At 50.0% G+C, this 14651-nt stretch overlaps 1 protein-coding gene across 5 annotated transcripts in view; it reads right to left on the bottom strand.

Moving 5' to 3' along the window:
- LOC139240375 (urokinase plasminogen activator surface receptor-like) overlaps positions 1 to 14651 on the bottom strand; it is a 54462-nt gene that overhangs the window by 21924 nt on the left and 17887 nt on the right. For 4 of the 5 annotated variants that reach the window (XM_070868848.1, XM_070868850.1, XM_070868853.1 and 1 more), the window contains exons 5-7: positions 7313 to 7456; positions 4653 to 4808; positions 477 to 593 (exon numbers count right to left, since the gene is read on the bottom strand). In XM_070868848.1, coding sequence (XP_070724949.1) covers positions 477 to 593; positions 4653 to 4808; positions 7313 to 7456 — 417 coding nt within the window. The remainder of the gene's footprint in view (positions 1 to 476; positions 594 to 4652; positions 4809 to 7312; positions 7457 to 14651) is intronic. The other variant, XM_070868852.1, reaches the window with a different exon arrangement.

Here is a 14651-nt window from a genome sequence, read left to right as displayed (position 1 = left end):
GAATATATTTAAGGTGGAGATAGACAGATTTTTGAACAAAAAGGGAGTCAAGGTTTATGGGGAGTGGGCAGGGAAGTGGAGCTGAGGCCAAGATCAGATCAGCCATGATCTTATTGAATGGTGGAGCAGGCTCGAGGGGCTAAATGGCCAACTCCTGCTCCTATTTCTTATGTTCTTATGAAAGAAAGAGAAAGGTGGGAAAGAAGGGGAGAAAGAAATAAACAAAAAGAGACAGAGAAAAGAAGGAAGAAAAAAGAAAGAAAAATAAAGTAATAAAAAAAGAAGAAATAAAGGAAGAAATCAAAAAAAGAGAGAAATACGATAAAGAAAGAAAAGAGACAGCAAAAGATGGAAGAAAGAAAAAAGACAGAAAGAAAAAGAAAGAGGGAAGGAAAGAGAGAGAGAAAGCAAGAAAACAAGGAAGGAAGGAAGAAAGGAAAAATAGAAAATGTTCTAGAAAAACGAGGAACTGTTACCTGTGACTTGTGTGATTGAAATGGTCCTGCAGGTGGTGATATCTGATGGGCAGGTCACTTGTTGTGGATCACAGTGACCAGAAGGGGCGGTACATTGGTAACAGGTCAGAGGTCGCACTGTGGAGAGAGAAACAATGAACCGCGTTGAGTCACGTTAAGAATTCTCAGCTGAGGTCAGCAGCATAAGCCTCTCGGTCCAGACCTCCGGCCCCAGGATCATGTAGAGAACCAAGGGGGGTGAAATTGGGCTCCTTTGCGCCTCCCATTAGCACCTCCGTGGGTCGATAACGTGCTCAAAGGTGTTTACGATGGGGTGCAACGAGATCAGCGACTCCTGCTGAATTTGGCGAGAGTTTTGCTGTGGCGGTAAGACTTTGCGCCCCGATCTCCTACGCCCGGAGATCATGACGTCATTGCCGAATGCAGCGTCCCGGTAGCGCCCCGGACCAATGGATCCACCACAGACACAATACACGTGCAGACCAGGGTCAAGGAAGGCTGTGTCATCGTACCAACGCTCTTCTCGAGCTTCCTTGCTGTAATGTTCCATCTCACCCTCAGTAAGCTCCTCGCTGGAGTGGAGTTAATTTAGAGAACAAATGGGAAATTGTTCAACCTCCATCGCCTCTTGTCCAGATCCAAGGTAGTCCCATCCTCTGTCATTGAATTGCAGTATGCAGACAACGATTGCGTTTGTGCACATTCGGATGTCGAACTCCAAACTATTGTCAACACCTTCACCGATGCGTACGAGAGTATGGGCCTTACACTAAATACCTGTAAGACAAAGGTCGTCTACCAACCTGCCCCCGCCACACAGTACTGCCCCCTGATTATCAAGATCCATGACAAGGCCTTGGACAACGTGGACCATTTTCCATACCTTGGGAGCCTACTGTCAACAAGGGAAGACATTAATGTCGAAGTCCAACACCGCCTTCAGTGAGCCAGTGCAGCCTTTGGTCACCTGAGGAAGAGAGTGTTTGAAGACCAGGACCTCAAACCCAGCACCAAGCTCATGGTCTACAGAGCAGTAGTGATACCCGCCCTCCTGTATGCTTCAGCCATGAACTCATTGAATGGCGGTGCAGGCTAGAAGGGCCAAATGGCCTACTCCTGCACCTATTTTCTATGTTTCTATGTTTCTATGTTTCAGAGACATGGATTACGTACAGCACGCATCTCAAAGCACTAGAGAAATACCACCAACGCTGCCTCCGCAAGATCTTGCAAATATATTGTCAGGATACACGCACCAACGTCAGTGTTCTCGCTCAGGCCAACATCCCCAGTATCGAAGTGTTGACCAACTCGATCAGTTCCGTCAGACTGGCCGCATTGTCTGCATGACCGACACTAGACTCCCAAAGCAAGCGCTCTACTCAGAGCTCCAACACGGCAAGCGAGTCCAGGTGGGCAGAGGAAGCACTTCAAGGGCACTCTCAAAGTCTCCTTGAAAAAGTGCATCATCCCCACCGATACCTGAGAATCCCTGGCCCAAGACCGCTCAAAGTGGAGGAGAAGCATTCGGGAAGGCACCGGACACCTTGAGTCGCTTTGCCAGGAGCACACGGAAGCCAAGCGTAAACAACGGAAGGAGCGCAAGACAACCCAGGCACCCCACCCACCCGTCCCTCCAACCACCACCTGCCCCACCTGTGACAGAGCTGTAGGTCCCGCATTGAACTCACCAGTCAGCTGAGAACTTATATTAGTGTGGAAGCAAGTCATCCTCGACTCCGATTGACTGCCTAAGAAGAAGAGGTGTAGGGCGCCATTGACTGCACCCACGTCGCTTTGCGGGCACCTCATAACAATCCTGAGGTATTCCGTAACCAAAGGCTGCCCACTGACTTAATGTACAGTTGGTGTGCGACCACACACGGCGAATCCTCCCGGTCAGTGCCCACTATCCTGGCCATAGCCACGATGCCTTCATCCTGCGCCAGACTGGTGTGCCAGCTCTCTTCCAGCCACCACATCACGCTCGTGGCTGGCTGCTCAGAGACACGGGCTATCCGCGCTCCACCTGGCTCATGGCTCCCCTGTGCAACCCCTACACTTGTGCCCCGCACTCATATAATGAGAGCCATGCTGCCACCAGGAACATCGTTGGGCAGACCATTGGAGTGCTCAAGCAATGGTTCCGTTGCCTTAATCGCTGGGGACGAGCCCTCCAGTGCTGGGCTGAGGGGGTGTCCCTTTTTGTCATCGTTTACTGCATGCTGCACACCTTGGCCATCCTGAGGGCGCAGCCATTGCCATCAGGCAGAGCTCCATCACCTCAGAAGGTGGAGGAGGAGGAACAGGAGCAGGAACAGCAGCGATGGAGGAGGCAGCCACTCAATCGGCCTTGTGGAAGGGCAGTCCGTCACCGCCTCATCAAACTTTGGTTCCAGTGAATTCCAGGTCACTTCCCACTTGTTCGGCACATCCCCAGCATTCCATCAATTTGTCATCCCATAACACACCCCAAAACTGAAATGAGAGACAGCACCAAATGTACAACATGCCAGAAATAAATTTATCAAAAAACATTAACCACAAATATACACAAAAACAATATTGACTAATCACCGTTGTGAATACCCTTACCTCCCCTATTCACAGTGCCCTTTCTGACTTTACTGCTCCTACATAGTGTCTCCCCTGTGGCTGCAGAAAGGCTGATGGAAGGCTGTTGAGTGTCAGGGCCAGAGACTACAGAAGGCCTTGCAGGAGGCCCTCGACCAGCTCTGGGCCTGGAAGGCCCGGCTGTAGACTGCACCATCTCAGGCTGGGCAGCAGCAGTCGGGGGTTGGCTGGATGACAAGCAGTGACAAGTGTAATGGCGGAGTGGCAGTGGTGGGATCAGGAATGCTAACATCCTGAGAGAGGACAGCGGGTTCCTGTTCCACTGACCCACTGCCACTCCCCCGGGGCAGCACCTCAGCATCCCTACCAATCTGCTGGAGCACAGATTGGTGGCCTGTGCGACACCGTGAGATCCCCAGTGGGCTGTGGTGGACCCAGCGATGATGGCAGCGGTCAGAGCTTGCGTGGCATCCAGCTAAGATTGCACGATGGCACTCTGAGATTTGATGCCAGCAACCATTGTCTGCATCACAGCACTAAGACGGTGTGTGGCTTCTGCCTGTGCTGCAATGGAAGCTGCCACATCGGCAGTGACATGCATCATGTGGTCTGGAACTGCACCATCTCTCTGGGAGTCCTCTGCAGAGTGCAAATAATGGGCTCCATGGTGTGTGCAGAGCTCTGTGCAATGTTGGAGGCCGGCTCCTCCACACTCCTTACTTGCCTGTAAAGATCACGTAGTGCCAGTGTCTGAGGTGGTGCCTGCGGGTGAGAGGCAGTGACGCGATGCGTTGCTCCTCCTCCGCTTCTCCTTCCTCACCCTCATTGGAGGGCGCGGGGACAGGCTGCTCATCTGGTTGCTGATTATCTGAAAGCATAAATGGCACAAGACTCGCTCAGGTGAGGGCACGGGGGCAGCAATGGAACAAGGAATGCAGGCAGTGTCAGGAGCAGGAAAGTGATAAAGGATTGTGGTGTGAGGGGGAAGTGGGATGAGAAAAGGAGCGGGGATGAAGATACCGTTGTTGCCCCAATGGGGTCGACGTCGCCAACGGCCACAGTACCCACCTCCTGCTGCCCAATGAGTCACAGCACTCACTCCTCCAGGTCCGAGGGCTGCTGGAGCTGAGCATCATCCCTGCCTGTTCTCTGCTGCTCCCTCCTATTGTGGGCCATCTTGGCCTGCAAAAGAAAGGAATGTATGAGTCAGAGTCCAGCTATGTGCTTGGGAGATATGCCTGCTGTGGTTGAATAGCTGTGATTGCAGGCAAGGCGTGAGCCGTGGATGTGACTTTGAGTAGGTGCAGATGTTTGGTGGGTGAGAGGTGGGGATGTGGTGCTTTGCACAATGTGCACAGGCTGAGCTTCAGATGCTGGTATGTAGGACCTGTTGACCTTTCCCTTTCTTCCTTTTTGCTTTCTTCCTTTTTTGTTTCTCTCTTTCTTCCTTACTTCCTATCTTTCACTCTCTCTCTCTCTCTTTCATTGTTTCTTTCCGCCTTTAGCTTCCTTCTTTCTCTCTCACTCTCTTCCTTCCTTTCTCTCTCACGCAATGGTGTTGAACTGTCGCGCTCTGCACTGCGCAGATTGTCTCTCCGTTACCTGGCTTAGGACGGGCGACGTCGGTGTTGCAGAGGTTTCCCGTGCAACACTTGGGATTCTCATCGGCCAGTATAAGGAATTCCCGCAAGGCGCTGGTGCTTTGGCAGATCTGCTCCGAGGCGCAGCCCCTGGCGAAGAACGAGCCCGTTTTCGGCACTAGACACAGATGGGAAACAGGTTAGATATCCAGGAGTGTGAGACAACAGTCCTCACTGGTTAGAACGGGCGGGTTTGTGTCTACGACATTGGCCCACTTTACGCGATGGACGGTTTAACGGGACAGCACTGTGACAGTGCTCGACTGGTCTATACACCTGTGTATCGCACTTGCTGCAATCACAGCGCATTTTACAGCACAGCAACAGGCTATACAGCCCAACAGATCTATGTCAGTCTCTATGATCCACACAAGCCTCCTCCCTACTGTATGGCCGACTCCTTATCCTGAGGCTATTGCATCTCAGTTCTGGACTCTCCAACCTGGGGAAACAACCTCTCAGCATCTACTCTTTCAATCCCCCCACTGAAACATATACGTTTCAATGAGATCACCTCCCATTCTTCTAAACTCCAGAGAGTATTGTCCCAATCAACTCAATCTCTCCTCCGAGGACAAACCTCCCATCCCAGGAATCAATCTAGTTGCACCGCCTCTAAGGCAAGTATATCCTTCCTCAGATAAGGAGACCAAAAGTTGTCTCAGCAAAACCCTGTACAAATGCAGCAAGACGTACTTACTCTTGTACTCTAAGCCCCTTGCAATAAAGGCCAACATGCCATTTGCCTCCCTAATTGCTTGCTGTACCTGCATGCCAACTCTCTCTGTTTCCTGTACAAGGATATCTAAATCTCTCTGAACACCAACATTTAAGTTTCACACAATTTAAAAAATATTCTGTTTTTCTATTCTTCCTGTTAACGTGAATAACCTCACATTTCCCCACAATATACTCCATCTCCCGTTTCTTGCCCACTTACTTAACCTGTCTACATCCCTTTGCAGGCTCTTTGCATCCTCCTCACAGCTCACTTTCGCATGTAGCTTTGGATCATCAGCAAACTTGGATACATTGCACTCAGTCCCTTCATCTAGGTCATTAATATAGATTGTAAATATCTGAGGCCCCAGCACTGATCCTTGCGGCACCCGTCAACCTAGAAATAACCCATTTATCCTACTCTCTGTTTTCTGTCCATTAACCGATCCTCTATCCATGCTAATATATTACCTCCAATCCCATGAGCTTATCTTGCGTATCAACCTTTCATGTGGCACCTTATCGAATGCCTTTTGAATATTAAAATACACGACATTCACAATTCCCCTTTATCTACCCTGCGAGTTAAATCCTTAAAAAACTCTAATAAATATGTTAAACACGATTTCCCTTTCACAAAACCATGCCTAATCATGTTATGATTTTCTAAGTGCCCTGTTACCACTTCCTTAATTATGGATCCCAGCATTTTCCTGACGACTGGTGTCGGGCTAACTGGCAAGTATTTCCCTGTTTTCTCTCACCCTCCTTTCTTGAATCAGATGAAGTAGCACTTTCAAGATAATCTGTGTTTTAGTGCTGTTGTTTGAGGGATATATATTGGCCCCAGGACATCGGGGACAACTCCCCCCGCTCTTCATGCAACAGTGGCCGTGGGATATTTTACATCCCATCTGAGAGGGCAGACCTCGGTTTAACATTTCATCCCAAAGGTGGTCCTTCCGACAGTGCAGCACTCCAATAGTGCGGCGCTCTTTCAGTGCTGACCCTCTGAAAGTGCAGCGCTCCCTCAGTACTGCCCCTCTGACATTGTGGCACTCCACCAGCACTGCCCCTCCGACAGTGCAGCACTCCCTTAGTACTGACCCTCCAACAGTGCGATGCTCCCTCAGTGCTGACCCTCCAACAGTGCGGTGCTCCCTCAGTACTACCCCTCCATCAGTGTGGCACTCCCTCAGTACTGCCCCTCTGACAGTGCGGCACTCCCTCAGTACTGCCCCTCCATCAGTGTGGCACTCTCTCAGTACTGCCCCTCCATCAGTGTGGCACTTCCTCAGTACTGCCCCTCCGACAGTGTGGCACTCCCTCAGTACTGCCCCTCCATCAGTGTGGCACTCTCTCAGTACTGCCCCTCCATCAGTGTGGCACTCCCTCAGTACTGCCCCTCTGACAGTGCGGCACTCCCTCAGTACTGCCCCTCCATCAGTGTGGCACTCTCTCAGTACTGCCCCTCCATCAGTGTGGCACTCCCTCAGTACTGCCCCTCTGACAGTGCGGCACTCCCTCAGTACTGCCCCTCCATCAGTGTGGCACTCTCTCAGTACTGCCCCTCCATCAGTGTGGCACTCTCTCAGTACTGCCCCTCCATCAGTGTGGCACTCCCTCAGTACTGCCCCTCTGACAGTGCGGCACTCCCTCAGTACTGCCCCTCCGACAGTGCGGCACTCCCTCAGTACTGCCCCTCCGACAGTGCGGCGCTCCCTCAGTACTGCCCCTCCGACAGTGTGGCGCTCCCTCAGGATTGGCACTGGATGTGTCGGCCTGGATTACGGGACAAAGTCTCTGGAGTGAGATTCGTACGCACGACCTACTGACTCAGAGGCAAACGCGCTCCCCACTGAGCCACAGCTGAACCCAAAGATTGCAGAATATTCAACGTACACACAGCCTGTCTGCCTGAGACATTCATGCAGCGGGTCTCCGGCCCAACGCACTTCACTGTTTGCTCATTATCACTGCAGGAAGCGGACGAGCTCCTAAAACACCCTCTGCATTCCATTCCATTCTGGTTGGTGTTCGGCGGCTCTGAAATGGAAAACAGAAAGTGAGATTTTTTTCACCTTAAGGAGAAACACGGGCTGGGTAATTTTGAATTGGTACATTGGGCTAGATTTTCCATTATTTTTGTATGCATGATGCCCACTTAATGCCCATTTTACCGCTGAAATGAGGTGTAACGCCCAGATATCGCCCATTTAGCCACACAATGGAAACAGACGCCCCTTTTTCGGAGACTTATCGGCGAGCGTTACTTTCGGCATGTACGCAATGGCGGGAAAAAATAATACCGCCCGCCCACTTTTTTTGGCGTAATCATCAGAATGGGCGAAACCAACGCCCATAATATCGGCCAGAGTTACTTTCGGCACGCAATTAACGCCGAGATTCAATAATACCGACTGCCCACTTTTTTTTGTCGTAAAGATCAAATTTGCCGAAACTAACGCCCAGTATATCGCCCAGCGTCACTTTCATCGCCTCGCACACATCTCGCCCTCAATATCGCTCTGAAAAAGTGGGAACTGTTCTGAACAAATCACAGCGGTGTGGACGCCATTTTTCAAATCGCAGGTCTCTTCATTGAAAAGGCTGCTTCAACTTCAGGGGAGTTTGTATTGACTCTGGAGTTCTTCTCAGGTGAAGTGACCATCTGAACAGACATCTTTTCAGACTGGACAATTGGTTTTTAACTGTAGGTGTCTTTTAGTGTTGAAATTATTGCTTCTGATCAATCGGTATTATACTTTTATTGGAATGGGGCCAGCCATTTCTCAGCCTGCATTGATTAATACACATATACTGCAGAGTGCAAATGGCACAATGTCTAATGCACACCATTATGTGGCCAATCTAAGATGCGCCAGAACGAGGAGGAGGTCCAGACCATACACACCCCGTACTTACAGGGAGAAGAGGTCTTACCTCGACGTGTCCGAGAACACCTGCCTTCGGAGACTGCGCTTCCACAAAGTGATGGTCACTGAAATATGCCAGCTCATCAGGCCAGATATGCAGCCTGCCATCACCTTCAGGACATCACTGTCCATCGAGGTCAAGGTCACCACGGCACTGTCATTCTACGTGCCCGGTTCCTTTCAGGCCTCCGCGGTCGACATTTTCCCTCTGTCTCACCATGCCATGCTTTGCTGCGTTAGACAGGTCACGGAGGATAGGATGGACTTTATCAGCTTCCCCATGACCACGGAGGCTCAGACTGACAGGGCTGGAGCATTCTACTGCATTGCTAAGCTCCCCAGGGTGCAGGGAGCAATACAGTGCACTCACATCGCCATGTGGGCACCTTCTGAGGACCCAGAACTTTTTTGCAACAGAAAAGGATTTCACTCCCTGAAGGTCCAACTAATTGTCGACCACAACCGGATAATAATGGCAGTGAATGCCAAATGTCCAGGCAGCTTCGCTGAGGCTCACATCCTGAGTGAGAGCGCTGTCTCTGACGTGTTTAACAGTCAGTCACAAGGAAAAATACTGGTTGCTTGGTGACAACCGATATGGCCTAGCCACCTGGCTGATGACCCCCCCTGCGAGACACCCACACCAAGGCCGAGAAGCGATACAACCAGAGCCACAGAGACACACGCAATGTGGTCCAGAAAACAATTACTGTGCTTAAGCAGCGCTTTAGATACCTGGAGCACTCAGAATGGGAGCTACAATACAACCCTGAGCAAGTAGCTCAATTCATGCTGCACAACCTGGCTATCAGGAGGGAACAAGAATTGCCATAATGGTCCACCTCAGGAAAGAGAGGAAGAGGAGGACAAGGGGCTAAATGCTGACTTCGGGCCAGACAATCAGGCTGACTATGCAACCATGCCCACAGCTTTCCCCCTCCAGACTGCAGTAAAGGGCCTGTGGTGGCTACAGAGCTGCAAGACTCTTACGTCAGGAGCTCAGAAATGAGCGATTTGCCTGAAAGAACGTTGCTGTAATTGACAAAGCTGACACACTGCTGTGTGTGTGCAGCTCAGACATCAATGGTGGGCATCACCTTGGTGCCAGTTAAAGTTTAAGTTGATTCAAGTTAAGTTTAATTATACCCTTTCATGTTAAGCAATCACCAGTGTGTAACGGTGCAGCTATTTGAGACAATGCGCAACAAGGTTATGTTGAATAAAAAACATTTAATACGACCATTGGTGTGAAATCATAAGTATCACGGGCAAAAACATAGAAACATAGAAACATAGAAAATAGGTGCAGGAGCAGGCCATTCAGCACTTCTAGCCTGCACCGCCATTCAACGAGTTCATAGCTGAACATGAAACTTCAGTACCCACTTCCTGTTTTCACGCCATACCCCTTGATCCCCCGAGTAGTAAGGACTTCATCTAACTCCCTTTTGAATATATTTAGTGAATTGGCCTCAACTACTTCCTGTGGTAGAGAATTCCACAGGTTTACCACTCTCTGGGTGAAGAAGTTTCTCCTTATCTCGGTCCTAAATGGCTTACCCCTTATCCTTAGACTGTGACCCCTGGTTCTGGACTTCCCCAACATTGGGAACATTCTTCCTGCATCCAACCTGTCCAAACCCGTCAGAATTTTAAACGTTTCTATGAGGTCCCCTCTCACTCTTCTGAACTCCAGTGAATACAAGCCCAGTTGATTCAGTCTTTCTTGATAGGTCAGTCCCACCATCCCGGGAATCAGTCTGGTGAATCTTCGCTGCACTCCCTCAACAGCAAGTATGTCCTTCCTCAAGTTAGGAGACCAAAACTGTACACAATACTCCAGGTGTGGCCTCACCAAGGCCCTGTACAACTGTAGCAACCCACCTCCACCCCACTTTTTAAATCATTGACATCAATCAATTGGTCAATATGTCCAGAACACAAATGCAAAGCAGGAGGGTGGCCCCCTCCCTCCATACATTACAACAAATTGCAAACACCAAGATGGAGATATAACAAAGCCATCACCTGCAGACATGCAGCTCACTTTCCTCCCCTTCTTCTCCCCACCTCTACCCTTTCCCCTCCTCGCTCCATGCCGCCCGGCCGAAGAGCTCGTTAGGTGGTGCCTCATTGGGGGGTATGAAGGCAGAGCCGGTGGTCGGATGTGTACGGGAGTGGGAGGTGCCAAGTTGGGAACATTCTCGGATCCAGAAGCAGGATCTTGGTCCTGTCTCTCATCTGTCGTTGGTAGTGGTGGTGCGGAACCTAGGGGTGGAGTGCCGCGCTCGGGGACCACTGGGAGGCCTGTGCCAGCAGTGTTCCTAGCTATCGCCTCCAGGGCCTCCGGCATCCGCGGAACGTACTCAGTTATGGTGCCGGAGATGGTGGCCAGCTGTCGGGATATGCACCCCAATGCATTGAGGATCTGGTCACCGATGTCTACAGTTCTCCTGGACAACTTTTACCATCTCTCCGCTCTCATCTGGCGCTCATGGACCAGAACTGCCACATCCACGAAACCTCCACGGGGTTGGCGCCGACCTGCGGACAAATGGGGTGCATTGTGGCGAGGTGCTTGAGCCCGCTACCTCCAGAGTGGAGGCGGGAATGGCCGGAGAAGCACTAGATGGCCTTGGGGTGGAATGCCTTCTGGAGCCTGGCGATGCAGATTCCTCAAAGTCGGCGCTCCCATCCGTAGAAGAACAGACCCAGCGGATTGACGGGCGAGAATCGGAGCTCCTCAGAAGCAGATGTAGGATTGGCCGCCGAGTCCGGCCGCACTCCCCCACCTTCTGGTCTCTGTGGTCTGGCCTTGGGACACGCTGATGGCTGAGCTGCAAAACACAAATGTGGTTATTAGAGGAGAAGGGGGTGCTAGGGTCATATGGTTAGTCCAGCGCTACCCACAGCATGACAAAAGCACCACTGCTATGAAAATCAACACAGACATCACATTTCATGACCAACAACACATTGTGCATTGCAATGATTTTCATTTGACCAGCATTATTTATAGGACAATTTTAGAAACCATCTATCATATATTATTGTTCGGATAGGTGTGGCATCAATTGCCTTTAGATCATGCAATGGTGTATACTTTACTCACGTGGCATCATTTCAGGGTCTGCAGCTGCTTGCGTGGCTGTCCGGGGGTGCCTCCCCACAAGTGCGAGCACCCGGTTCTCCATCTCAGTAATGTCATTGGGGACTGGTGGCCCCCCACCCATTCGCCTCTGCTCGGACCTAATCGTCGATAGCTCCTTATGTAAAAGGTAACAGGACGACATGGCTTGAGATCATTGCATGATATCATTGCTAGGTACTGTCACAGAGACTGATACAACACATAACCGACAGATGTAATCATGATTATTATGATAATTATCATTCTTTACCTAAAGACGTGCACTGTGACCGCAGGCTTTGAGTACAACATTCCCAGTAACAGTGAAAGACCTCACATCTGCTGATAGTCACTCATGACTCTTACAAATCAAATTATATAAATATATAAGTATATGTAATTAAATGTAATACTTACTCTTGCGGATCTGACAAGGTCGTTCCATCGCTTGCGGCATTAGTTGCCCTCACACACCTCGTTGGTCGCTGACGAGACCACCTCTGCTATCTCGGCCCATATCTTTTGGTCGGCCTTTGGGGTGGGCTTCCGACGCCCTCCCTATGTCAAATCACCCCAGCGTGACTCGACCTCCTGCAGGTGGGAGGCATTTTCCTCATCCGAGAAACCCCTCACTCTTTTGCGCCCTCCAATGTGCTCCTCTCCCAGCCCACTGCTCTCACCACCGTCAGTCTCCACAGCGTGCTGTGTCGCCTCCTCCTCTCCCTCCATTATAGGCACCAAATTCGGGAAAATATCTGGCTGGTATAAAGCTCGAAACTCTCCCTCATTCCTCCCACACACCACACCCAGACATGCCTTCACTCCCTCTCAGCTCCCTCTCGCTCTGTCTCCTCTTATGCGCATGTCATGATGACCCTTGACCTCCTGAATCGCAGGAATCGAGCGTTGCCATGCCGTTGCTATGGACAGCGACACTTTATGGCAGAAGGTCAGAGAGATTTAACACCAGCGCCCATTTCATATCGCTCGCGGTAACGCCCAATTTCAAAAATGGAGACTAGGGGCTTTGAGAATGGGTGACAAGCCGGCGATCTGAAAACCCACTTTTACTGCCCGCGCCAGAAATAACGCCCATTTTTGGGCGATCTGCACAAAAGTGTAAAATCTAGCCCATTGTCTTGGTTATAAACCAGCCCTGCATTCTGCAATGTGACCTTTGACTGCATAGCTACAGGAGGAGGCCATTCAGCCCCTCAAGTCTGTTCCGCCATTCAATTAAATCACTGCTAATCTATTCCGTTTTAACCCGCCTAAAGTCCATATCCATTGATATCCTTACCCAACAACAATCTATCGATTTCAGTCTTGACAGCTCCAATTATATGAGCGTCCACTTGTTCTTGAATCCCCCACAAAAGGAAATACCGTAGATGGAGCTTTACTCTGTATCGAACCCATGCTGTACCTGCCCTGGGAGTGTTTGATGGGACAATGTAGAGGAAGCTTTACTCTGTATCCAACCCTGTGCTGTACCTGCCCTGGGAGTGTTTGATGGGGACAGCGTAGATGGAGCTTTACCCTGTATCGAACCCGTGCTGTACCTGCCCTGGGAGTGTTTGATGGGACAGTGTAGAGGGAGCTTTACCCTGTATCGAACCTGTGCTGTGCCTGCCCTGGGAGTGTTTGATGGGACAGTGTAGAGGGAGCTTTATTCTGTATCTAACTCGTGCTGTACCTGCCCTGGGATTGTTTAATGGTAAGGCATAGAAACATAGAAACATAGAAAATAGGTGCAGGTCGGCCATTCAGCTCTTCGAGCCTGTACCACCATTCAATAAGATCATGGCTGATCATTCCCTCAGTACCCCTTTCCTGCTTTCTCTCCATACCCCTTGATCCCCTTAGCCGTAAGGGCCATATCTAACTCCCTCTTGAATACAGCCAATGAACTGGCATCAACAACTCTCTGTGGTAGGAAATTCTACAGGTTAACAACTCTCTGAGTGAAGAAGTTTCTCCTCATCTCAGTCCTAAATGGCCTACCCCTTATCCTAAGACTGTGTCCCCTGCTTCTGGACTTCCCCAACATCGGGAATATTCTACCCGCATCTAACCTGTCCAGTCCCATCAGAATCTTATATGTTTCTATGAGATCCTCTCTCATCCTTCTAAACTACAATGTATAAAGGCCCAGTTGATCCAGTCTCTCCTCATATGTCAGTCCAGCCATCCCGGGAATCAGTCTGGTAAACCTGCGCTGCACTCCCTCAATAGCAAGAACGTCTTTCCTCAGATTATGAGACCAAAACTGAACACAATATTCCAGGTGAGGCCTCACCAAGGCCCTGCAGTAAGACTTCCCTGCTCCTATACGCAAATCCCCTCGCTATGAAGGCCAACATACTATTTGCCTTCTTCACCGCCTGCTGTACCTATATGCCAACTTTCAATGACTGATGAACCCAGGTCTTGATGCACATCCCCTTTTCCTAATCCGCCACCATTCAGATAATATTCTGTCTTCGTGTTTTTGCCCCCAAAGTGGATAACCTCACATTTATCCACATTATACTGCATCTGCCATGCATTTGCCCACTCACCTAACCTGTCCAAGTCACCCTGCAGCCTCTTAGTGTCCCCCTCACAGCTCACACCTCAACCCAGTTTAGTGTCATCTGCAAACTTGGAGATGTTACACTCAATTCCTTCATTTAAATCATTGACGTATATTGCAAATAGTTATAGTCCCAGCACTGAGCCCTGCGGCACTCCACTAATCAGTGCCTGCCATTCTGAAAAGGACCCGTTTATCCCGACTCTCTGCTTCCTGTCTGCCAACCAGTTCTCTATCCACGTCAGTATATTATCCCCAATACCATGTGCTTTGATTTTGCACACCAATCTCTTGTGTGGGACCTTGTCAAAAGCCTTTTGAAAGTCCAAATACACCACATCCACTGGTTCTCCCTTGTCCACTCTACTAGTTACATCCTCAAAAAATTCCAGAAGATTTGTCAAGCATGATTTCCCTTTCATAAATCCATGCTGACTTGCTTTCTCTCTCCCTCCCTTTTTAAAATGTGGTGTTACATTAACTACCCTCCAGTCCATAGGAGCTGATCCAGAATTGATAGACTGTTGAAAAATGATCACCAATGCATCCACTATTTCTAGAGCCACTTCCTTAAGTACTCTGGGATGCAGATTATTAGGT

Source organism: Pristiophorus japonicus, chromosome 31 (assembly GCF_044704955.1).
Source record: "Pristiophorus japonicus isolate sPriJap1 chromosome 31, sPriJap1.hap1, whole genome shotgun sequence".
Classification (NCBI taxonomy): Eukaryota; Metazoa; Chordata; class Chondrichthyes; family Pristiophoridae; genus Pristiophorus; species Pristiophorus japonicus.
The sequence above is the reverse complement of the archived record's forward strand: the minus strand, read 5'-3'. Positions and strand labels throughout refer to the sequence as shown.